At 41.8% G+C, this 25,608-nt stretch overlaps 1 protein-coding gene and 1 long non-coding RNA gene across 2 annotated transcripts in view; both read left to right on the forward strand.

Annotated features, from left to right (window-relative positions):
• Jpx (JPX transcript, XIST activator) overlaps positions 1–23,445 on the forward strand; it is a 153,104-nt gene extending 129,659 nt beyond the window's left edge. Inside the window, exons 4-8 of the long non-coding RNA XR_015647004.1 lie at positions 4,161–4,245; positions 9,280–9,364; positions 10,546–10,639; positions 14,770–14,874; positions 23,321–23,445. This is a non-coding gene — a long non-coding RNA (JPX transcript, XIST activator). The remainder of the gene's footprint in view (positions 1–4,160; positions 4,246–9,279; positions 9,365–10,545; positions 10,640–14,769; positions 14,875–23,320) is intronic.
• Positions 1,892–2,995, forward strand: Zcchc13 (zinc finger CCHC-type containing 13). Its single transcript, NM_001401123.1, has one exon. It carries the CDS (start codon positions 1,985–1,987, stop codon positions 2,495–2,497), a length of 513 nt encoding a protein of 170 aa, NP_001388052.1. The 5' UTR covers positions 1,892–1,984; the 3' UTR covers positions 2,498–2,995.
• Positions 23,446–25,608: the final 2,163 nt, after the last annotated feature.

A 25,608-nucleotide genomic window follows, 5' to 3' on the forward strand; every position in this document is an offset into this window, starting at 1 on the left:
TGTTGAAAATATTTTCTCCTCAGCTGTTGCCGTTTCATGATTTTATACTGGATATGCAAATTTATTTTTTATATGCTAACCTTTAAAAAATGTATCCATATATGAATAATAATAATAATGTATACACTCAAAAAAAAGTAGGGGTGACCAAGTCAATGGCACATACAGGAGATAGGAGGGAGGTTGCTTTATCCCCTCCCAGATATTATTTCTTACACATACATGCATGTATACACACATGTATACATATATTCAGTAAAGGTCAAGAGGGTAAAGTGCCATGTATTCTAGTCCTTGGAGAGGCCGGGGAAGAAAGATCATTTAAACCTAGTCTAGCTACATACTCTAGTAAAACACATTAAAATAAAGAAAGGAGAGAGACTGTCAGGCTGGGGATATAGCCCAGTGGTAGAGTGATTTCCTAACATGTGTAAGACCTTGTTAGACCTCCAGTCTCTCTCTCTCTCTCTCTCTCTCTCTCTCTCTCTCTCTCTCTCTCTCTCTCACACACACACACACACACACATTCATGTAAAGGTGAGTGTGGTATCACATCTATAACCCAGCACTAGGAGGCAGCCATGCGAGGATAAAGTTAAAGGCCACCTTTGGCTACATGAAACCCTGACTCAAAAGAACAGCCAAATAAACAACAAAATAGAAAAATTAAAAGATAGCTAATTTCTTAGGCCTAATATTTCTGTATTTGTTTAAGTGAACATGTCCATATATAAGGTATAAACAGTCTGGAAAACATCTATGAGAAGAGAAACCCAAGGATCAGAGGTTCAGTCTCAGATACTTGAAGGCTATTTGAAAAGCCCTCATTCCCACAAAAATGGAAAGTTAAGCTTGCAACAATAAAATAATAATTAAAGTGTGTTAAACTGTGAGCAAATTGGGGCTGGAAAGATGGCTCAGTGGTTAAGAGCACGCACTGTTCTCAGAGGTCCTGAGTTTAAATCCTAGTGACCACATGGTGGCTCACAACCATCTGTCATGGGATCTGATGCCTTCTTTTGGTGTCTGAAGACAGCTACAGTGTTCTCGTATAAATAAAAATTTAAAAAATTAAATAAAAACTGTGAGCAAATCTCATTGTAGATTTTTAGAAAAATATATTAATGTGTTGTTTTCAGCTCTGGATTATTAGATGTGTACATGCTACACAAGTACTGCACCTCTGAGCTACATCCCAGCGCTTGTGGATTTCTTATTTTTATGAACATATTAAGAACAAACATGAATTATCCAAGTTGGATACGGCATACACCACTAAACCCAGCACTCAAGAGTCTAAGGCAGGAAGAGTCCTGCAAGTTTGAGGCCAGCCTATGGTACACAGCAAGTCCCAGGTAATACAGGCTACTCAGAGAGACCCCGCCTTGAATTAGTTAATTAAGATAACATAAAAAGTATGCAAAGGGCTTTCTTTGTGATCTAGGAAGTAATCAAGTTTTCTTGTTATGTACCCAACGTTGAAGTGTAGGCCTCCTGAGTCTGGGAGTTTAGGCCTGTACCACCACATGTAAAGAGACTAACTGAAACATTCTACAGGTCAGACTTCCTCAACAGAAAGCGATTCAAACTTAAATTTAATAACTCAAGTGTTAAAAATCAACCCAAAAAAGGTAGTCCTGTGCTGTGGTACATATGTGTAACCCCAGCACTCATAAGACCAGGCAAAAGGATCTTGAGTTCAAGACGAAGCTGGAGTAGGTGGTGAGATGAGGTCCACTGTCCAAGAAAACTAAAACTAAACCAACTTAAACTGAACTAAATAAGAAAATAAAAGTTAAAAAAAAAAAAAAAAACCAAAGTCTTGTGACGTAGCCGTTGGGGCCGTGTGCAAAAGCTCAGGTAAACGTCACAGAGGCCTGCAAGGAAAACCTGCCATTTCCATCTAAGCCATCGTAGGGGGGTAGCCTCGGGGCTCCGTGGCAGCGGTGTGTGGGCCTGCTCACCGGAAGATCTCACCGTACCCATGAGCGGTAAAAGTTGCTTCAAGTGTGGACGCTCTGGCCACTGGGCCCGCGAGTGTCCTAAGGGAGGAACTCGCGGGCGAACAACAAGAGGTCGTACCAGAGGTCCACAATGCAGCTCTGCCAGCCAGTCTGATGTCTGTTATCGCTGTGGTGAAACTGGTCACTATGCCAAGGACTGCGATCTTCTCCAGGACACCTGCTACAACTGCGGGAGAAGAGGCCACATCGCTAAGGACTGTACCCAGGCTAAACGAGAGAGGGAGCAGTGTTGTTACATCTGCAGCCGACCTGGTCATCTGGCTCGGGACTGTGACCGGCAAGAAGAACAGAAATGCTACACTTGTGGTGAATTTGGGCACATCCAGAAAGACTGTACCCAAATCAAGTGCTACAGATGTGGTGAGAATGGACACATGGCGGTGAACTGCAGCAAGGCAAGCGAAGTCAGCTGCTACCGCTGTGGCGAGTCAGGACATCTAGCCCGGGAATGCCCCATAGAGGCTACCGCTTAACACCTTCCCCTAAACCCTCCTTTACTACTTAGTTATGCTGTTTTATAACATTTCTTTACTAACCGAAAGGGTGATAGATGAAGCTATACCTATACCACCATAATTACCATCTTAAAACAGGAAAAGACTTGTTGGGGAAGAAACCCGTCAAAAATATTATAATCGATGTGCTGTTTGGTTGCCAAGAGGAAATTCAGATAGGGCACAGCCATTTTGGATGGCACACAACTGGTGGGTCCTTTGAGTATGCTTCGTTTTGACACACTAAATTAGAATGGATAGTGAAAAATCAGAACAAGTTTGGAACATCACCTTTGAATTTACTAACAAATAATATATATGTGTGTGTCAGATAGAAATAAACTGCCTTGAAGCAAAGAATACCGACTAAAAGGATAAGAAGAGAAACTACTTCCTTGATGGTGGGGGCAAGAGCATTTTGAGGGAATAACATTTCTTCAGAGACTTTTAGAGCAAATAAAAGTGTTTCTGAAAATATTGACGACTTTGATAAGTTTTTATATTTAATTTAATTTTATTATATTGATAACTTAGATTATTTGATTTTTGTCAGCTTTTTGCTTGGTTGGTTTTATTTTAAGGGATGTTTTGATGTTTTGGTTTCTGGTTTTTAATCAAGAGCTCATGCTATCTTAGATTTGACCTCCAAAAACATATGTGGAGGGGGCTGGGGATTTAGCTCAGTGGTAGAGCGCTTGCCTAGCAAGCGCAAGGCCCTGGGTTTGGTCCCCAGCTCCAAAAAAAAAGAAAAGAAAAAAAAACATATGTGGAATGTGGAAATCAAGCAGACAAAAACTATCTTATTCTCGAGTCTTCCACATACATCTCTCCTTCTGCCTTAGTGCTGAGATTACAGGTGTGAACCACCACCCGAGCTCTGATCTTGTTAACTTTAAATAATATTGAAAGACATCTTAGGCCAGTGAAATGAAACCGGCCCCGCTCAGCAGGTAAAGGTGCTTGCTACATGATGATGCCAACTTGACCACTTGTTTAGTTCCTGAAACCACAAAATTATCTTCTCACAGGCATGTGTCATGTGCATGCACCACACACAAGCCATTAGTAATAGAAATGAAAATTATACTAATAATAAGAACCAAAAATTTTTCCTTTTTTTTTTTTTTTTTTTTTTTTTTTTGAGACGGGGCCTTTCGATGTAACCCTGGCTGTTCTGGAACTTGCTATGTAGACCAGATTGACCTTGAGCTCAGTGATCCTCCTGCTTAGACCTCCTATGTGCTGGAACTAGAAATTATAAACCTCTTACATTTTATACAGTGTACATACAATTATAAACCACAAAATATATAATGTGTATGAATCATTTTGAGAAAGTTAGAAGCATCAAAAATCTGTGATTTATTTTATAGAACTTAAATAATTTATTTTATATTTTATGGTTGTTTTACTTGGATGTATGTCTGTGCTCCACATGCATGAAGTGTCCATGGAAGCCAGAAGGGGACATCAGATCCCCTAGGGCTGGAGTTACAGGTGTTTGTGAGTTGCCATGTATGGGGTGTGATGGTTAGAATCGGTCCTCAGAACAGCCAGTATTCATAAGCATTGAGCCATCTTTCCAGCTCTACTGTTTTTTTTAATATTTCTTAAAATTTGAATTATGCTTTTGTGAGTGCAGGTGCCTTCAGCGTCCTGGAGCTGCCATTTGTAGGTGGTTTTGAAGTGTTCAACGTGGGTCTTCAGGAACGCCTTCCACAAGAGGAGTAAGTGGTATTTATTGTTGAGTCATCTCTTTTTTTTCTTTTTAAAGATTTATTTATTATATGTAAGTACACTGTAGCTGTCTTCAGACACCAGAAGAGGGCATCAGATCTCATTACAGATGTTTGTGAGACACCATGTGGCTGCTGGGAATTGAACTCAGGACCTCTGGAAGAGCAGTCAGTGCTCTTAAGCTCTGAGCCATCTCTCCAGCCCGTTGAGTCATCTCTTTCGCTCCTTAACAAAAACCTTTAACAGCATATAATGGACTTACAGATATTGATAATACAGTTTGGATTTACATATCTTTACATATAAAAGAAAATATAATCATTAAGATTAAGTATAGTTTGAAGCTTCTAAAATGTCGAAAAATTCTTCAGAAGGCAGAATCTTATAGACTTCAGCCATGTAGAGACATGTTTACTCACTTTTTAAAAGATTTGATTATTTTATGTATATTAGTACACTGTAGCTCATTTTCAGACTGTAGCTGTCAGACATACCAGAAGGGGGCATTGTATTCCATTACAGATGGCTCAGATGGTTGTGAGCCACCATGTGGTTGCTGGGAATTGAACTCAGGATCTGGAAGAGCAGTCAGTGCTCTTAATTGCTGAGCCATCTCTCCAGACACCACCACCAGCTTCTTCTTCCTCCTCCTCTTCCTCTTCCTTCTTCCTCTGCTTCTTCCTCTTCTTCTTGTTCTTTCTCTACTTCCTCTTCCTCTTTCCCTCCTCCTCTTCTTCTTTGCCTACTCACTTTTAACTGTAACTTTTCCTTCACTTCTCTTTTTGATCTTTTTTTTTTTTTTTAATATTTTTTTTCCGGAGCTGGGAACCGAACCCAGGGCCTTGTGCTTGCTAGGCAAGCGCTCTACCACTGAACCAAATCCCCAACCCCTCACTTCTCTTTTTGAAGCATGCTTTTCTTCACAGTGTCCTCACCTCCTGCCTTATGGTTGCTTGTGCACCTTTAGTCAGCTCTCCAGTGCTCCCCGACTCCACTGTCCTTTTCTCCATTCTCCAGGTGAAGTTTTACAGCTTGCCTGCCCTGAGGTGTTCTGCTGTTGCCATTCTTTCCCTCCCTCTAATAAAATTGTCCCTGTGATTCCAAAAAATATACTTCAGAGGTCAAAATAATATTTATAGTCAGGAGTTTTCTGAAAAACACTTTCACAGACATAAAAATATGTCATTTGGGACTGGGAGTGTAGCTCAGTGGTAGAGTTCTTACCTAGTTTATGCAAGGTACTGTAACCCATCCTCAGCACTAGAAAAACAAACAACAACAATAATAACAAGAATTCACCCCCCCCTCACCGCCCCCAGAATGGACAGTTAATTGTAACAACATGAACCATGGACACTGGTCAGAAAACAATGAAGGCAATGCCTTATGTCAAACCTTGATTATGACTGGGTTTATATCAAAAAGATTAGCGAGCTTTTATGCTTTTTTTGTTCTATAAATGTGCTCAAGAAATGCAACTCATTTTTACACTGGAAACCACATTCTTTTCTTTTGTGAACCTCCCGAGGACATACATGTGATCATTCTCATCTGAAAGACTCTTTCAATTCAATAGTGCCAGTCCACTTCTGTGACCCCCCTGCCTTCTAGAATTGATTTTGTCACTTTTTGAGTTGTTTCAATAAGATAAATCCAGGCACAGTGACATAGTCCTTCCCCCAAAGAAGACAACTCAGTCTAATCTGCAAAAACCCACAAAACTCCTACAATAGACAACACAAACTGCTTTAGTTGCCTCACTGGACTTGACTGTTTCTAGGAAAAGAAGAAAGGAGGCATGTGCTTGCCGCATCCCTAACCCAAGTACTGGGAATCAAACCCAGGGCCTAGACATCATTCCAGGCATTATCACTGAGCTATGTGTCCAGCCCTGGATCATCCTGTATTTGCATCCCTTCAAACCCTCTCGAATTTTATTTCTCCTGTGCTCAGGAGTTTTGGAATTGAACAGGAAAAACACCCTTTATTAAGGCACATTCAAGAACAGACTCCTTTTTTTTTTTCTTCACTTAGGTAATTCTTTCTACTCAGGGGAAGAACACCCTGTTTTGGTCTCATCAGTATTCCTATACCAGAAGAAAAGCAGGCTCACAAGCACATTATTTAACCCTCACATTGCTTACAGTGTTTGTGAATTAGATGCCAGCATTTACAAAGGGGAGAGCTGAGGAGGAAGCTTGGTGGAGAATAGAAGTGCTGCCTTAGCATTCCCTGGGCCCTAGGTGCAGGCCCTAGGTTTTAGCATTCCTGAGGCCCTAGGCTTAGACCCTAGGTTTTAACATTCCTGAGGCTCTGGGGGAAGTGGACAGGAGGGACAGGTGCTGCAGGACTGCAATCTCCATTCTTTGAAAGGAAAATCAAAAAAAGCAGTAGGACTAGGAATTTAAGGCCAACCTGGGCTATATAGTGAGGTATAGGTTACTCTGGGCTATGTGAGGTTCTGTCATAAGTAAACAAACAAAAAAGGAGGACATTTCTCATAAAATACTTATTTTTAGTCTCTCTGGAAAGATTAGGAAGCTACAAGCACATGCTGCTCTGGAGAAGCAGGGGTGAACTACTCTATTCTTTTTTTTTTTTAAGATTTTATTTTTATTTATTGTATGAATGTGAGCACACTGTCACTGCCCTTAGACACACTAGAAGAGGGTATTGGATCCCATTACAGATGGTTGTGAGCCACCATGTGGTTGCTGGGAATTGAACTCAAGACCTTGGCAAGAGCAATCGATCAGTGCTCTTAACCACTGAGCCATCTCCAGCCCGAACTACTCTATTCTTGTAGACATATTCACACGGTACTTTAGTAATCCCTGCCCCTGTGGCTCAACTGCAAAATCCCAAGAATTCCAGACACCATTTAAAACATTTTGCATTTGTGTAGCACTATTTTATTATTTGAGATCACATGAGGGCTGGAGACATGGATCAGAGGTCCTGAGTTCAATTCCCAGCAACCACATGGTGGCTCACAACCATCTGTAATGGGATCTGATGCCCTCTTCTGGTATGTCTGAAGACAGCGACAGTGTACTCACATGCACAAAATGAATCTTAAAAAAAGAAAAAGATAAGAGATAAAAAGAAATCACATGTATTTTGAACATGTCCAACCCCCAGGACCCTTCAACCAGTCTCCCAAATTCATGTTTTCTTTTTCTTATTAATAATCCCTGTGTTCAATAAATGCTTTGCTTAAGATGCATGGGTATGGGAGCATTCACTAGGGCATGGGCAACCTATGAGCAGCCATAACCTCAAAGAAAAATGACTCTCCCTCTCCTCATAGTTAATCAACTAATCACCTGCCAACACCTATTCCTCTGCAGATGGGTTTGCAATAAATTGTCTCTCCTTCCCTGACGGAATGTTGGTTGGTTTGATCTTGTACAGGCAACCACAGCTGCCTTGGGCTTATGTGTGCAATAGCCATTGATGAATATTGGTGAGAGAGAGAGAGAGAGAGAGAGAGAGAGAGAGAGAGAGAGAGAGAGAGAGAGAGAGAACCATAGCACTCCTGTAGAGGCTAGGTGAATCTTGTGGGAGTTGGTATTCCTGCCTACCATGTGGGCCGTGGGGATCAACCTCAGGTCATCAATCTTGGTGGAAAGCACCTTTAGCTACTGAACCATCTGGTCATATGTTCTCAGTATTCTTTTAAACATTTACTTTATCTGCTTAGCTCCTGCCTAAACCTGGAGATTGTTATATTACCATCATTGTAATAGACGGAAACACAGGCCGGGGATGCATCTTCATTGACGTAATGTGTTATCGAAGACCCCCCTTTTTGGTGGTTTTGGGGTATGAACCCCAGGGCCTCATACAAGCTGGGAAGCACCCTATTGTTGACTCTTTCATGCAGAGTTTTAAAGACTCTATTTTCACACTTGAAACCATCGCGCTTCACAAGTTTAGATGTAAAAGGTTAAATACAATTAAAACCATATAGAAAATAAGAACAATTTTGCCCCCAAAACTGGGGGGTGGCATGGGAGGGGGCTGAAAGCTATAGAAATGAGAATGCAAAAGTTGCTAGGATGACACATCTCTTCAGGAATAGCTAGTACTTGAGAAGTGGAGGCAGGAGGATAGTTTGTCATCTTGTTCTGGGCCAACTGAGACTACCCCCCCCCCCCCAAACTCAAGCTCACACAAAAAGCTAAGAACAAAACAAAGCAGTGAATTAGTTGGAGCCTAAATGCAGTGAAGAAACAGGATATGCAGCTGCTGATCTGAGCTTAGGCAGTTAGCAAGTGTGGACCCCAGTAGGGAAACAGAGCCTCAATACTGCAGGTGAGAGACACTAAGGAGACTGGGGAGTTTACTTTGAAGTCAGGATTTGTTTCTTAAATAATGAGGGCATTTGCCCAGATTTACTTGCCTAAGCCTTTACCCATGGACTTCCTGCTGCAGAGCTCTGTGGACAAGGGCCCATCTCTATTTCTTGTTGATTAGTTGCTCCCTCTCCCCTAAATTTCTGTGTCCATTCTAAACTAAATTTATGCTACTTTGGAGGTTCTGGAAAGCAGCCATTGGAGACACCACACACACACACACACACACACACACACACACACACACACACACACATACACATACACCCCTATATGCACACTAGCCAAGCATAGAGCTACGAGTTGGGTCTGACGTGAATTCTGAAAGTACAGATGAGATACTCTTTTAAGGGCCCATTTGTTTTTACTACTGCTACTCTGTGTGTGTGGGGGGGGGGGGGCAAGGGTCTCCTGTCCCACTTTAGACGTCTTTCTGTGGCGAATATGTGCCTGCCTACTAGAAAGATCTGGTGGTTTGGAGAAAGAAAGTGGTGGTGTGGGGACAAGCAGGCCCTACTTCCTGTCTCTGGGGACCTAAGTCCAGAGAGATGTTAGCACAGTGGACTGTGGGCCACAGGCAGCATTGGGCATTTCTCACTCCTACTCTAGTCTGTAAACACCTGGAGGTGGGCTTCATTGACTCCCGCTTGCTTGTCTTGGGCCTAGGTGTTACTGGAGATCCACTGGACTCAGACCCAGGCCAAAGTCTTCCTGAGGCCGAGAGGAAGCCACAGAGGAGATGGGATGATAGGTAAGCTGGGACTACACTCATGGCTCCTTTGGGGGGATTTAGTCATCTGTTTTCCCCATCTAATTCTGCATTTTAAAATAATTGATTTATTATATGTAAGTACACTGTAGCTGTCTTCAGACACCAGAAGAGGGCATCAGATCCCATTACAGATGGTTGTGAGCCACCATGTGGTTGCTGGGAATTGAACTCAGGACCTCTGGATTAGCAGTCGGTGCTCTTAACCACTGAGCCATCTCTCCAGCCCCCAGATCTGCATTTTAATTTGACCATCTCTGAAAACTTTTGGGAGAAGACCTACCTGTCATAGTTGTTCACAGAAGTGCTCTCTCTTCCCCTGTACTCACATGGGCACAACCCTCTTCTCCAAACCAGGAACACAGAGGGGTAGCAAACTGATCAACAAGTCTTGGAATGGAGATGGGCTCTGGTCCAAGGGGAGTGGCCTGGACTCCAAACGCTGCTGGAATAGGAGACAACTGTACCGAGAGATGCTAAGACCGCTACTTAGGGTATCACAAGGTCCAAAGCTCTCCATTTCCTTAGGATGTTTATAATTATTCCCTGCTTCATTATAATTGGTAAGGCAGGCAATAGTTATAGCTAATACAGAAATAGTATTAATTACATGCGAGTAAAAGTCTCCCTGTGCCTCTGTAGGGCCTGGCCTAGCATTTTAAATGAGCATGTCAGCTTTTGTATACAAATGACTAAAGATTATACCTTGAGAGTGAGATGGAAGCCATTCCTGTTAGACTCCTAAATGCTCTACTTTACCTGCAGAGGCCAGGCCTGGGTTTCCACAGGCCTTGTAAAGTACCATATTTTAATCATTTTGACAAGAAATGCCAGTTATGAAAACCAAACCCATCCCCTCCTTTGTTTTCTAGTCATTAATTCTAAAATCCAGGGCTGTTTTGGACTGTCAATATGACCTTAGCTCATCCAGATTCTGTATAGGAGAGGGAGAGAGAGAGAGAGAGAGAGAGAGAGAGAGAGAGAGAGAGAGAGAGAGAGAGAGAGAGAGACACTCAGCATGTATGAGTTTTCTAAACATTTATTCATAAGCTTTCATATTAGTAGAACAGATATTTAAAAACACTTTGTACTAAAAGGCACTCAATTCCTCACCTGAACTTCTCTGCCTTATTATTTTAAAAAATGTACCTGTTTTCTTTCAGACATAGTTTAATGAAGCACAAGGCCATGCTAATCATTCGAAGCCTGTTTGAAAAGAAGTAAATCCCTAACCACTTCAAGGCTGAAGGCACAAAGGTGAAAGCTTTTACCATGGTCAGTTCCAGGTTCTCTAAAATGCAAGCCCTGAAAGTCTCATTGTCCTCAACCTGCAATCGCCTTTGATTCCAGGAAGAGCACAAATTACTCCATGATTAAATTACCCTCTAAGCAGAAGCAATCATTTCAAGGAAATTACATTGTCCCTAAAATAATAGGGAGATAAGGACTTCTCCCTGGCTACCTGGCGGAAGAAGAACTAACATAATGTTCAACCAGACCACAGTACGACCAAATCACAAATGGCCCAATGCTTAATTTCTGTCTTGCCAAAAAAATCCTACCCTCACCTTTTCACCATTATTTTTGTTTGTTTTCCTTGGAGCAAGTTAGACCTGACCTGTTAGAGACCCCGAAAGCAGCCTCTGTTCTAAGACTCCACTGCTAGTACATCCAGAAAAGGCTATTTTAAACTCTGGTCCTCTCGTATTTTGTCAATTTCTTTTCACGATTTTTTGAAAAATCTAGTTGGCAGAGATGGACTCTGCTTTTTGGCTCATATCCGTGACATGTGAAGACTTTTGTTAAGTGGAATGTGATTTCATAGTTCATAATCATGGTTTCCAGCAGCTACCCATTAGGAATAGGTGGATCCACTGATCTCAACTTATTATAAGAAGTTATGGTCAAAGAAATGTAGTTAAAAGGGATTTAGATAATTAAAAATACTTTCCCAACTTATCCTGGGTCCTTATTAAATGTGAAATGGAATCAACGTTGTGGTTTTGTCTTACTGTTTGTTTGTTTATCTTGTTTTGTTTTTGCACAGGGTCTCTCACCGGCCTGGAACTCCTATGTAGTTCAGGCTGGCCTCCAACTCAAAAGCAATCCTCCTGTCTCAACCTCACTTTTATCTTTGGTACTGTGGGTGACTAAAGCAGGGCCTTACACAGACTAGTCAAGTTCTATAACACCTTTTCTTTCATCTGTTTCCTCACCTAAATTTGTAGTTTAATCTGAACATTTTCCACGACAGGTTGTCTTCTGTGTGTGTGTGTGTGTGTGTGTGTGTGTGTGTGTGTGTGTGTGTTTGTTTATTTATTTGTTTGTTTATTTATTTATTTATTTATTGTTTGCTTTGTTTTTTTAATTTTGATTTTTTTATTTTGGTTTTTGTTTTTAGTTTTTGGAGACATGGTTTTTCTGTGTAGCTTTGGCTATCCTGGAACTCACTCTCTAGACCAGGCTGGCCTCGAACTCCTAGAGCTCCACCTGCTTCTGCTTCCCGAGTGCTGGACCACCACTGCCAAAGTTTTATTCAAATGTTTTTAATTTGGTTGAGTCTCTGGACGCAGACTCTAAGAATCCAGAAGGCTAATTGCATGTCTTCATGAGATGTGATGAGTCTAAAATCCTCGTCCAATCATGTGAATAGTACCAATTCTAACAGCTTAGAACAGCGGTTCTCAACCTGTCCAGAGGGACTATCTCCAAAAATACTTACGTTATGACTCATAAAGTAAAATTAAAGTTATGAAGTAGCAATGAAAATAATTTTGTGCTTAGGGGTTCGAAACCAAACCATCAGAACATAACAAACAAATGTAACCATATAACTGCCTAGGTTACTGGAGCAGAAAATGGCCTGGTGACAAATGACTTAATCCCAGCACTCAGGAGGCAGAGGCAGGTGGATCTCTGTGAGTTTGAGGCCAGCCTGGCCCATATAGTGAGTTTCAGGACAGCTAGGGCTATACACTGAGAACTTGTCTCAAAAAACCGAAACCAAACCAAAACACAAAAAACAAACAAAAACAAAACAAAACAAAACAAAACACCCTTGAGCTTTAATACGTGAATATTGGTTCACTAGTTGTAACAAATGTATCTTAGTAGTAGAAATACTTAATAACGATAGAAAGAGTGAAAAGTGGATGGGAAGACTTCCTATTCCGTCTTTCTTTTTTTTTTTTTTTGGTTCTTTTTTTCGGAGCTGGGGACCGAACCCAGGGCCTTGCGCTTCCTAGGTAAGCGCTCTACCACTGAGCTAAATCCCCAGCCCCCGTCTTTCATTTGCTGGGTAAATCTAAAAACATATAGCTGGGCCTCGTAGAGCATACCTGCAATTCCAGCACGGGGGGCTTTGGGGTTAGAGGTCAGCCTGGACTATAAAGCAGGACCCTGTCTCAAATAGAAAAACAAAGAAAAAGAAAACCCAAGCAAACTAATAATGAAGAGGGGGCAGCTTCGTGGTGGAGCATGTTCAGCATCAAGATCTAGGTTCAATTTCCTCTCTCTCTCTCTCCCTCCCTCCCTCCCTCCCCCCTCCTATTGTTGGTGCTATTTTTTGTTTTGTTTTTGAAACAGGGTTTCTCTGTGTAGCCCTGGCTGTCCTAGAACTCAATTTGTAGACCAGGCTGGTCTGGAACTCAGAGATCTATCTGACTCCAGAGTGCTGGGATTAAAGCCAGGTCCCTGGGGTCAGTTTCTTGCACAACAAACAAAGAAACAATAAAGTTGGTTTAGCTGAGGAGTGCTGAGGCTTGTACCCAGTCCATGGCTCCCACATGCTAAATAAGTGATTAACCACTGAGCTACACCTCTAGGCCCCCTTTAAAAGGTTTTTATTTTGAGATGAATTCTCACTAAGTTGCCCAGACTGGCTTCAAAACTGACGTACTGTCTTAGACTCATCCTATTTGCCTGGCCTCAGGTCAAGACTACTTAAAATGATTAAGAACGTCTTAACTAGTCACTAACTTTTTATCTAACCTAGGTTTGTAACCAGTCTCAACAAAGCTTTGCAACTGTCAGCTGTTAGAGAACAAGGGATATTTCCATTGTTTGATGGCTATGAGGCTGATAAGCTGAGGGAAGCAGAGTTAAGGCCTTCATGGCGTTCCATAGTATTTCTTAATTCCAGCTGCCCCTTGGTTCTTTATTCTGGTCTTACTTGATCGAATGAATACATTGCTGAATCTTACGTATTGGTTCTTCTTCTTGGATAAGTTGAGGTTCTGTCTCGTGCCATCAAATTGTCCCCACTTATGTAGCAGATAATAGGATAAGGGGACAGATAATATGCTGGAAAAACTAACCATGAGTCATCCTTAGCAGCCTGGGCTATATGGCACCTTGGATTTGTTTGGTTGCTTTCTTTTGTTTTGTTTTTAAGAGTTATTTTTTTTCATGTATGTGGGTACACTGTAGCTGTCTTCAGACACACCAGAAGAGGGCATCAGATCCCATTACAGATGGATGTGAGCCACCATGTGGTTGCTGGGAATTGAACTCAGGACCTCTGGAAGAGCAGTCAGTGCTCTTAACCACTGAGCCACCTCTCCAGCCCAATACCTTGTTTTTAAAAGAAAGAAAGGAAGAAAGAAAGGAAGAAGAAAAAGATAAAGAAAAATAAGAAAAAGGAAAAGACTGTATAACGTTGAAAAGGGGTATTATCTGGGCATGATGGCCCATGCCTATAATCTCGACAGTTTTGTGGGGGTGGGGTGGGGGGTGGGTGTGGTTATGAGTAGATGGTGAGGAACTCAGGCAGGAGTTTGAGGCCAGCCTGGGCCATATCATGAGTTTAAGTTAGCCAAGAATGCACAGTAAGATCTTGTTTCCAAAAAAAAAAAAAAAAAAAAAAAAAAAAAAAAAAAAATCACTCCAACAACAAAACAAAACAACAACAGCAAAAAACAAAAAGAAAACAAAACAAATGGGCCTGGTAGCACAAACCTGTAATCTCAGCGACTCAGGAAGCTGAAGCAGGAAGATCACAAATCCAAAGCTTGCTTGAACTATAAAGTACGTTCCTTAAAGGCCAGCCTGGGCAACTTCAGTGCGACATTGTCTTAAAATAAAAAGTAAAATGAGGGCGGGGACACGATTAATGGTAGAGTGCCTGCCTAGTGTGCTCAAGGTCTACCCTTCGACCCCACTATCACACTGAATTGAAAATGAAAATAAAATAAAAACTTTAAAATAAGTTAAAGTTTAAATATAGGTTAAAAGATACAGCATTGTCTTTTCTTCCCAATTTTTCTTCTTGTCTTTCTTCTTTCTTCTTTTAAACAGTCTACCCAGCCCACACCAGCAGTGGTTGGGCTTGAGACCTCTGTGAACTTTCTGATTTTCTTCTCCACTTTTTTTCCTGCCTGTTTCTATAGCCTTACCAGCTGCTGTTTCTGGTAGTGGATCTTGGCCGGCCTCTTCTCCAGGACAGCCCTCAGCACCGGGTTTTTCCAGGTGACCTCAGGAGCCAGTCACTTCAGGTAAGCGAACTTTCTAGTAGGCTTTAACACACAACCTTGGGGGATTGTGGGGTATCCATCTGAGAAGACTGATTGGACATGAGATTAAGATTTGAGATTCCAGGGCTGGAGAGATGGCTCAGTGGTTAAGAGCACAGACTGCTCTTCAAGAGGTCCTGAGTTCAAATCCCAGCAACCACATGGTGACTCACAACCATCTGTAATGAGATCTGATGCCCTCTTCTGGTGTGTCTGAAGACAGAGACAGCATATATATATATATATATATATACACATATACACATATATATGTATGTATAATAAATAAATAAATAAATAAATAAATCTTTAAAAAAAAGGTTTGAGATTCCAGTGCAGCACCACCCTTACTCCGAGTGAGTTCTTTCTTTTTTTGGTTCTTTTTTTTTTTTTTTTTTTTTTTTTTTTTTTTTTTTTTTTTTTTTGCAGAGCTGGGAACTGAACCCAGGGCCTTGCGCTTCCCTAGGCAAGCGCTCTACCACTGAGCTAAATCCCCAATCCCTCGGAGTGAGTTCTTAAAACCCAAAACCAATGTCCTGGGTTGATATATTTCAGTTAACACAAACAGTTAGCCAGAAGCCAAATTACCGAAGTCCAAAGGCAAGAGACTTGCCCGGAACTATGGACTTTGATGGATTAGGACTTGGCTGCTGCTGCTGCTGCTTCTTCTTCTTCTTCTTCTTCTTCTTCTTCTTCTTCTTCTTCTTCTTCTTCTTCTTCTTCTTCTTCTTCTGCTTCTGCTTCTGCTTCTGCTTCTGCTTCTGCTTCTGCTTCTGCTTCTGCTTCTGCTTCCGCTTCCGCTTCCGCTTCCGCTTCCTCCTCCTCCTCCTCCTCTTCCTCCTCCTCCTCCTCCTCCTCCTCCTCCTCCTCCTCCTCCTCTTCTTCTTCTTCTTCTTCTTCTTCTTCTTCTTCTTCTTCTTCTTCTTCTTCTTCTTCTTCTTCTTCTTCTTCTTCTTCTTCTTTTGTAGGTGGCGCTGTCTACATGCTGAGTTTTACAATCTGAGTGCTACTTCATTATAGAGTTGGTTGTGTTAAGACTGGGGTTAGGGAGGGATTGGGGATTTAGCTCAGTGGTAGAGCGCTTGCCTAGCAAGCACAAGGCCCTGGGTTCGGTCCCCAGCTCCAAAAAAAAAAAAAAAAAAAAAAAAAAAAAGAGTGACTGGGGTTAGGGGGTGTATCTACTAAGATATGAGTCCTGTTACAAATCCTGGCAGGTACCATGGTCAGCTTTTTCTTGTCATGGGATAAAAGAATTCTATCAAACACCCCGAGACAGTCCCAGGAAGCCTGGCTTCATTCTTGGGAGCATGACTGGTACAGTGAACTAAAAGACATGGCTGAAGGCCTGAAAGTCGTAAGGGTCACTGGAAAAATTGCTGTTCATCTGCTTTGGAAGGTCAGATATTTTAACTTGTTTCTGTAGAAGTTTCCAGAAATGTTGATGTCTTCCAAGTATACAACAACTATCTTCCTGCCCAGCAGTTATTCCCAGTACTGCTGGGCCACAGTGGCTGTTAAGCCTCTCAGGAGATGGCCCAAGGAAGTAGAAACACCAGAATCTGCCAGGTACTGCCTGGGAAAACACAGACATACCCTTTTTGTTACTGGGGATTAAATCTAGGGCTTTGAACATAGGAAGCAAGTGCTCTACCACTGAGTTATATCTATAGCCCTAAGATACTGTCTTTCAAGTATCAAACTGTCAAGATGAAAAAGAATGACACATTTAATGTTGTCTGGGGCGATGATAAATGTGAATATCATACGACATTTCCAGAAGGCAATTTGGCATTATAGATGAAAATTCTTTAAAAAGCGCTTATCTTTTGAAATAGTAATTACATGTTAGAAATGTATCTTATGGTAATGTTCATGTATATGTACTCAAAACATAATTAGAATCATGTTCATTCCTGTATGACTCATTGCAGTGATAGATTAGAAGTGTTTATTTTGTCAGTAGGAAATTATTTAAATTACGACACGTCTATAAGATAGATGTGGCGGTCATGGGGGCTCATACTGGTAATTCTAGCACCAAGGATGGAGGGCAGAGTCAGGGGGATTGCCTCAAAATTGAGGCTGGCTTGGGCTACAGAGTGAGACCCTGGCTCAAAGACAAAGCAAACACCACACCCAAAGTAAGACAAAACCCCTGATTGCCCTAGAAACCAGTCCCAGCAAATTGTTTGTTTGTTTATGTATGTCAGAGAGATCTGGTCAGATCACCATGGTGACCACCAACATCTGGTCCCCCCCCACTGGTTCTTGGAGACTTTTTTCACAACTCCCAAGAAGACAAAGAAGCTTCCTTTTTTTCCTCCTTTTTCCTTTCCTTTGTTACCTCTCCTATCCCGTCCTGTCTTCCCTCCTCCCCTCCCCTCCTCTCTCCTCTGCTCCCTTCCCCTCCCCTTCCCTCCCTCCTCCCTTCCCCTTCCCTCCTCTCCCCTCTCCTCTCTTCTCCTTTTATTTCTTGAGACAGGGTCTCTCTGCATAGCTCTGACTGTCCTGAAACTCACTATGTGGATCAGTCCGTGGCCTGGAACTAAAAGATATCCTCCTGCCTCTGCTTCCCAAGTGTTTTGACTCAAAGTGTCAAAGCTTGAGACTTCCCTTTGAATCCAGTAACCATGGGACGTTTGAGTACCTTGGTTCCAGGAGACTGCTGGGCTCTTGGCTTCCTGTTGGAGGCCACTGGAGTTCAGGGCTGTGGCATCTTTGTTGTGCTTATTCTATTAAACTTTCATTTTCTTTCTTTTCTGAGTTCACATTCACCTTTCTCATTAAATCAACCAACAAAAGAAACCCCACAAGACATGGATCAGATCAAGGTCTAGGGATAATATAGCTCAATGACAGAAGATTTCCTTACTATGTGAGAACTCTTGAATTTTTGTTAAACCTGAATATATGAGGAGAAAGACCAAATCCACAACAGTCCAATTTACGCGAGCTTTATTTTAGAGGTGGACTGAGGTCTGGCCAGCTGGCTTACTGGCTTTTTGAGGTCCCTTTTATGGGGAAAAGTTAAGGCTGATACAAAGGAGCTTTGAATGTGTTTACAAGGATGAGATAATTGGCTATTAGAAAAAGTACAGTGAAAGGTAAGAATCAAAGCAAGAATATACTTCACATGGAAGAGGAGTCAGATATTATGGAGTAGGTAGATAAAATCTAGATCAAGATGTCTTGAACTCAGAGACCCGTCAGCCTTTGCGTCCCAAGTGCTGGAACTGAAGGCATGAGCCATCAGAGCCAGCTCAATATCATTTTTTATGACTTATCTTACAATTCTCCTGTACTTCTGGTAGCTTTGTAGTCACACTTTCCAAAATTCTTTAAATATGCACATTTTCTCTCTCCCTGTCCCTCCAAGATACTGACACCCTTACATTTATTCTTCCCAATAACAATAGTTTCATTACTCGGGGGTTGGGCCTAGAGTTATGGAGCAGCAAGGAAGCTGGTCCTTTCTTAAGGATACATCCAGTACTTTAAGTCCTCTATTTCTTTGCTTTAGGTGACTCACCCTTGTCTCAGGGGAAAGGCAATTTTATTTGGCCTGATCAATATTCCTATACCAGTAGGTAGAAAATGGCCAATATAAAATCAGGCTCACAAAGGCATCTCTTGTGATTTCCACATTGCTAAACGATATTTGTGAGTCAGATGTCAACATTGAAGAAGGGGAACATTTCTCATAAGTATACTTATTTTCAGTCTCTCTGGTAAAGGTAAGCTATAAGTCCACAACCTCTGGAGAACCTTTGAGTTGCAGGGAAATAGCATTTCTATGACCATGAAGAATCTTTCAGAAATTCCAGCCCTGCTGCTCCTGTTCCTGCTTATGCCTCCTCCTCCTCCTCCTCCTCCTCCTCCTCCCCCTCCTCCCCTTCCTCCTCCTCCCCCTCTTCTTCTTCTTCTTCTTCTTCTTCTTCTTCTTCTTCTTCTTCTTCTTCTTCTCTCTCTCATGTCCTTTTTATTATTTTATTTATTTATTATTAATAAGTATACTACTTACTTATTCATGCATTTGCTACTTTACTGTTTTGAGACACTGGAGCTGGAAACTAGGGCTTCACAGATGTTGAGCAAAGGCTTCCCCACTGGGTTACAGTCTCCCTTCTCCTTGTCCCTGTTTATCATGTAGAGTGGCTTACCTTCTATTTCTTGATTAGCAACTTATTTTTTTCACACCTTTGGCATATGCTTTTCTCCACTTCTTTCTCCATTTCCGCATCACAAATGTATCAAGAAACCACCTGCCAGGGTATTTGCTCTCCAGGTTGGGGGACCAGCTGCAGAATTGGGAGCTGCTTTCTTTATTTTCTTGGGGAGAATATGAAAATTGGGAGCTTTGACATCTTAACTACTTTTTGTCCCTTCATTTAAGGAAAACAAGAAAAAGCATCCAAGAACCAGTTGACAAAGGCTCTCTGCTCAGTGTGCCTCTGATGATTTCTCTTTTCAATTAAACTTTACTTTTAGGCTCTATCCTTGCTCCTTAAGAGAGGCAAGACTAAAAGTACAGTCAGAGCCAAAAATCTTACTGGCTCGGTTCAGCAAGATTCCCCTGGCCTCCTTATCACCCAGGCTTGCTCTAAGCAAAAGTACTGTCGCTGGAGTCACAGTCCCTTTTACCTCAGGTTTTTGTTTTTTTGTTTTTTTCTCCCTGCTGAGCCTGACTGTATTCTTTGGCTAGAATCTCTCTTAACCTAGTTAGTTATCTGTGAGATGGAGACCAGTTCTATGCTAAAACATTTTTCTTCCTGTACTGTAACTGCCTTTCAGTATCCTAAAGCAATTCAATGAATTTGGCCTAGCAATCTCTTTTCTTTCATGGGATGCTAAATACATCAAACTTCCAGAAACATTTGGGACATACTACTCTGAAGAAATGATGTATTTGTCCCATACAAACACACAGAGACATGAAAGTAGAAAGTGAGGTGGTAGTAGGGGGCAGGTCAGGAAGAAGGTGGGGGTTAGCTGGAGTAGAAGAGGGATGGGGGTAACCAGTGGGGATGAATTGGATTTTAATTGAAATATATTATGTACAAGTATAAAGTAATAAAAGTATTATGTATAATTGATATGTGCTAATAAAACATTTAAAATTTTAAATGGCAATTTCTAGAACTATACCATGGTTTTAAAACTATATTTGATTGTGAAATAACAGAAAAAAGAATGAACAAAACCCACAATTAACTGCCCAGATAAACTCTCCATGACACTATTCTTGATGTTACTGTTTTTGTGGTGCTGGGTGAGGGAGTGTTAAACCCAGGGCCTAATACATACACTTGGCAAATTCTCTACCACTGACCTCCACCTCCACCCTTATTTGTTTTTGAGACACAGATTTGGTATGAAGCCTTGGTTGGCCGTCAGTTTGTGTTGGTTTGTCTGTCTCGATCTCCTGATTACAGTTCTGAGCCACATTCCTGGTTTCAAAGGACAGCATTTTGTCATTGTTATTTATATTATCATGTGTGCATTTGCGTGTGCGTGCGTGCGTGCGTGCGTGTGTGTGTGTGTGTGTGTGTGTGTGTGTGTGTGTGTGTGTAGCACTATGGTGCTATAGTGGAGGTCGGAGGACAACTTTTGAGAGTTGGTGCTTTTATCTGCTGAGCCTTCTCTTCAGCCGTTACCCTTTAAAAAGTAGTTGTTTTAGGACTGGAGAGATGACTCAGCGGTTAAGAGCACTGACTGCTCTTCCAGAGCATCTATAATGGGATCTGATACCCTTTTCTGGTGTGTCTGAAGACAGCTACAGTGTACTTATATATATAATAAATAAACCTTTTTTAAAAAGTAATTGTTTCATTTCTTTTTATAAAATAGGGGTTCTCAACCTTCTGAATGCTTTTTACCCTTTAATATAGTTCTTCATGTTGTGATGACCCCAATTATAAAATTATTAATTAAATTGCTACTTTATAACTGTAATTTTATTAATGTTATGAATCATAATGTAAATATTTCTTGGGATAGAGATTTGCTAAAGGGGTTACAACCCACAGGTTGAGAACTTTTTTTCTTGAAACAGGGTCCTGGCTGGCACAGAACTTCCTATGTAGCCAAAGATAACTTGAAACTTCTGATCCTCCTGTCATCACCTAATAAGGGCTTGTCTTACAGGTCTGTGTTCTGTTTATACAGTTCTAGGGATAAAACAGTCTCACATGCTAAGCAATATGAGACTTTTTCTTTTTGCTTGGTTTATTATTGTTTGTTCTGGTCTTTGGGTTTTTTGACATAGGGTTTCCCTGTGTAGTTCTATCTGTTCTGGAACTCATTCTCTAGATAGACTAGGCTGGCCTCAAACTCAGAATTCTACATGCCTTTGCCTCCCTGGCAAAGTGCTGGGATCAAAGGCTTGTGCCATCACTGCCCAGCTCGTTAGTTTGTTTTTGAGACAAGGTTCGTGTAATTCTGCCTGGCCACCACATGCCCAGATTATGAGATGCTGGGGATAACACTTAGGGCTTTGTGGATTGTAGGCTATTACTCAATCATCTGAGCTCAAGTCATAGCCTCTCCTGTGTTTCACTTTAGTGTCTTATCTTTTTTTTTTTTTTTTTTGGTTCTTTTTTTTTTTTCGGAGCTGGGGACCGAACCCAGGGCCTTGCGCTTCCTAGGTAAGCGCTCTACCACTGAGCTAAATCCCCAGCCTCACTTTAGTGTCTTAAGTCGGAGGTCAGCAGTGTCAGGGAAGGTTAAAAGATTCAACTTCCTGCTTTTCAGTTGTCTCCCTTAATAGTAAAGAGCTACGAACAGTTTCCTGTTTATTTTTCCGGAAATTTTTTGCATATGCTAGCATATGTATACGTCACAGTATTAATGAAATTCAGGATCCAGTCCCCCTCTCCCTCCGTCCAATCTGGCTCCACAGAGTAAGGGCTTTCAGCTGAAGGAATTAGGAGACATGGCCAGAGCAGGAAGGTCAAAATGACTTTGTCTTTCCCTTCTGCCCTGAAGTAGATTCCAAAATCTCAGAAGTGATTTTTTGACTTTGCCTTGAAGTGGAACATGAGCTTCTCATGTGAGAGGTGTCTTCCCCATGTGGGGAGCAAAGGACAGTCCCTTTCGCTTGGGGCAGATGTCCAAAGAAAAGAAAAGAATCCGAACTAACAGATCTCCCTACTTTCCCCCAGTTTAGTACCAACAGATTCCACGATTGCTGTTTAACATGCTTTTCTATGATGCTCCATTCTTCTTTAAACATACTATAAAAAGCACTCAGATTTAAGTAGTTGAGTCCTCATTCTCTTTGGGAGTCTCCTGTGTCACACGAAACTCAGAACAAGTACATTCCTATGCTTTTCTCTCATTTTTTATTTCCCTCTTGGTGCTCCGGATTGAACCCAGTGCCTTGCGTGTGCTAGGCAAGCACTTAACCACTGAGCTACGTCGCAGCCCTTTGTTGCTTTTTCAATTTTGAGACCGGGGCTTACTAAGCTGCCCAGGCTGGCCTTCTACTTGAATCCTCCTGCCTCTGCTTCCCAGCTGTTACCAAGCCTAGCTCTTTTTTTTTTAAAAAGATTTATTCATTTATTATATATAAGTACACTGTCACTGTCTTCAGACACACCAGAAGAGGGCATCAGATCCCATTACAGATGGTTGTGAGCCACCATGTGGTTGCTGGGAATTGAACTCAGGACCTCTGGAAGAGCGGTCAGTGCTCTTAGCTGCTGAGCCATCTCTCCAGCCCCAAGCATAGCTCTTAGTTTGTCTAATGTTGTAGGGCTCTGAGCCAGGGCTGTACATTAATAGAAGGAAAGGTATTTTTCTCTTCCTTGGAGTAGCATCTCAAAAATGATACATTCCATAGTAAGATGAGAGGTACCATAACCATTAACCCCGTCCTCAAAAAACAAAACTGTAAATAAGAAAAAAACTCAAAAAACAAAAACAAAATACATGAAAATTCTCCTAATTGAAGATCATAGAAAATGCATGAGCGTGATCACCTATATGGAAGTCCAGTGTTTCTGGAGCAAAAATGCCCAAGAAATTTCCTCAACATTTCTTACTCCTAGATTCCTTTGCCCTTTTTCTCATACATTAAAATTTGTGTGCATGATCCACATGGTTCCCTGGCTTGCTGGCCTCTATATTTCTAGCTTGTTTTGAATTAACCAATTGTGTCTTTTACAACAAGGGAGAAATTCTGCTCTCTTCCTATAAGCACTCACCAAATATCAACACTAGACCCAGTGCAGGGTATAACATTAACTCCCGACATTTTCTGATTTCTAGCTTTGAACTACAGAAGCAAGCTGGTAGGAAATGCTTTGGTTTCCTGTCCAGGGCTTTTATACTTGTCAAGACGCTTTCCCAAGTCCAAAACAAAACAAACAACAACCAAAACCCCAAAACTTTATTTGTTTGTTTTTTATTGTTTTTTATTTTTTCTTAGAAACAGGATTTCTCTGTGTAGCCCTGGCTGTCCTGGAATCTACTCTGCACACTTGGCTGTCAAACTTCACAGAGATCTGCTTGCTTCTGCCTATTGAATGCTGGGAATAAAGATGTGTGCCATCACTGCTCAGCCTTTTTATTTTTTATTTTTAGATTTTAAACTATATTTTGTGCGTATGAGTATTTCGCATGTATGTACGTTTGTGCACCATGTATGTGTCTGTGTCTGGTGCCTGAGGGACTTGGAAGAGGTTGTCAAGTGGATCCCCTGGAACTGGAGTTACAGATGGTTGTGAAGCAACATGTGGGTACTGGGCTTTGAACCTGGGTCTTCTATAAGAACAGTGTTCTTAACCACTGACAGTGTCTTTGCAGTCACCTTACCCAAATCTTTTAACACTATCATACGGAGATAATAAGTCTTCAGGAATGTCATTGATCAGCCAAGTACATTTAAAAAGGTCCCCCCCCCACATTAGTTCTCTCTCTCTCTCTCTCTCTCTCTCTCTCTCTCTCTTTCTCTCTCTGTGTGTGTGTGTGTGTGGTGTGTGTGTGTGTATGTCTGCGTGTGTGTGTGTGTATGTCTGTGTGTGTGTGTGTGTATGTCTGTGTGTGTGTGTGTGTGTCTGTGTGTGTGTGTGTTATATACAATGGTGCCCAAGATCACAGAACAACTTTTGGGAGTTAGGCCTCTCTTTCTGACATGTGGGTTCCATGGACTGAATTCAGACTGTCAAGCTGGGTGGCCAGCACCTTTTTTTTTTTTTTTTTAATTTTTATTTATATGAGTACAGTGTAGCTGTGTTCAGACACACCAGAAGAGGGCATCAGATCCCATTAGAGATGGTTGTGAGCCACCATGTGGTTGCTGGGAATTGAACTCAGGACCTCTAGAAGAGCAGTTAGTGCTCTTAACCGCTGAGCCATCTCTCCAGCCTGGTGGCCAGCACCTTTATCCACTGAGCAATCTCTCTGGCCCACTTCATTACTTTTACCCCCCACCCCCCACTCCCACAAGAGTGTCTCTGTTTAGCCCTTGGTTGTCCTAGAACTCACCTTGTAGAGCAGGCTTCTGGCCTTGAACTCAGAGATCTACCTCCTGAGTGCTAGGATTAAAGACGTGCAACACCAGGCCTGACAAAAACTTTTAGTCTTTTTTTCTTTTTTCTTTTTGTGACATGGTGTCAGTGACCCTGGCTGTTCTAGAACTCACTATGCAGATCAAACTAGCCTCGAACACAGAGCTACACTTGCCTCTGACTCCAGAATTCTGGGATTAAAAGCATACATTACCACACCTTATTTTTATCCTTCTTATTGGCAAATGACAATGAAATATAATGTAGGCTAATACGAAGAACACAGTCTTGGAACTATAAACCAAGTTCCAGTGCTGGCCTAGATGCTATGACAGAAGAGGACTGAATTAACCAGAAATGGCGGTTTCCAAATGTATCGTTCCTAGCAAGAGGTCCTCAATAAGGATCTTGTGGCCTTATAACTTTAACCTTTGCCTATAGCCAGTTCTCTCCTGGTTGGTATCATTGATTTTACTCATCTCTTGAAAATCCATTGTTGTGTTTTACATAAAAGAAAGAAAGAACCAGTATATGTTTGGTAGAAGTGGTATGTTGAGGTGGAAGGGGGTGCCTCTTCAGGGCCCATGCTGATATCTTCCTTCCCCCTTAGCCATACGAATGATATAGTATGGAATAGACTTTATTTAGGGCATGGGAAGGAAAGTTGAGGGAGTAAAGGAGGGAGTAGAGGGGCTGGAGAGATGGCTCAGTGGTTAAGAGCCACACTGGCTGCTCTTCCAGAGGTCCTGAGTTCAATTCCCAGTGACCTCTTGGTGGCTCACAACCATCTGTAATGGAATCTGATGCCCTCTTCTGGTGTGTCTGAAGACAGCTACAATGTATCCTATACCTAAAATAAATAAATAATTCTTTAAAAAAAAGGAGGGAGTAGAGATAGAGAAAGGCAGAGAGAGAGAGAGAGAGAGAGAGAGAGAGAGCTGTTAGGCATGTCAGGAACAGGAACATGTGGACAGAGACGGGGGTTGGGGGAGTTGGGGGGGTGAGAAGGGACAGAGAGGGTAAGAGAGTAAGAGAGAGTGAGGAGGGAGCGAACAGCCCCGTTAGAGTGTCTTGCATACCTGGCTGTGGGGCGAAACCTAGAAGGAATGCTAACATCTGTAATAAAGGCTCATTTTATGGTGAATAAAAACCAAAGTATTTACTCTCCCTACCAGGCCCTATACAAGCTGACTAACTCCAATTGTCT

The sequence above is a fragment of the Rattus norvegicus genome, chromosome X, assembly GCF_021556685.1.
Source record: "Rattus norvegicus strain SHRSP/BbbUtx chromosome X, alternate assembly SHRSP_T2T, whole genome shotgun sequence".
Taxonomy (NCBI): Eukaryota; Metazoa; Chordata; class Mammalia; order Rodentia; family Muridae; genus Rattus; species Rattus norvegicus.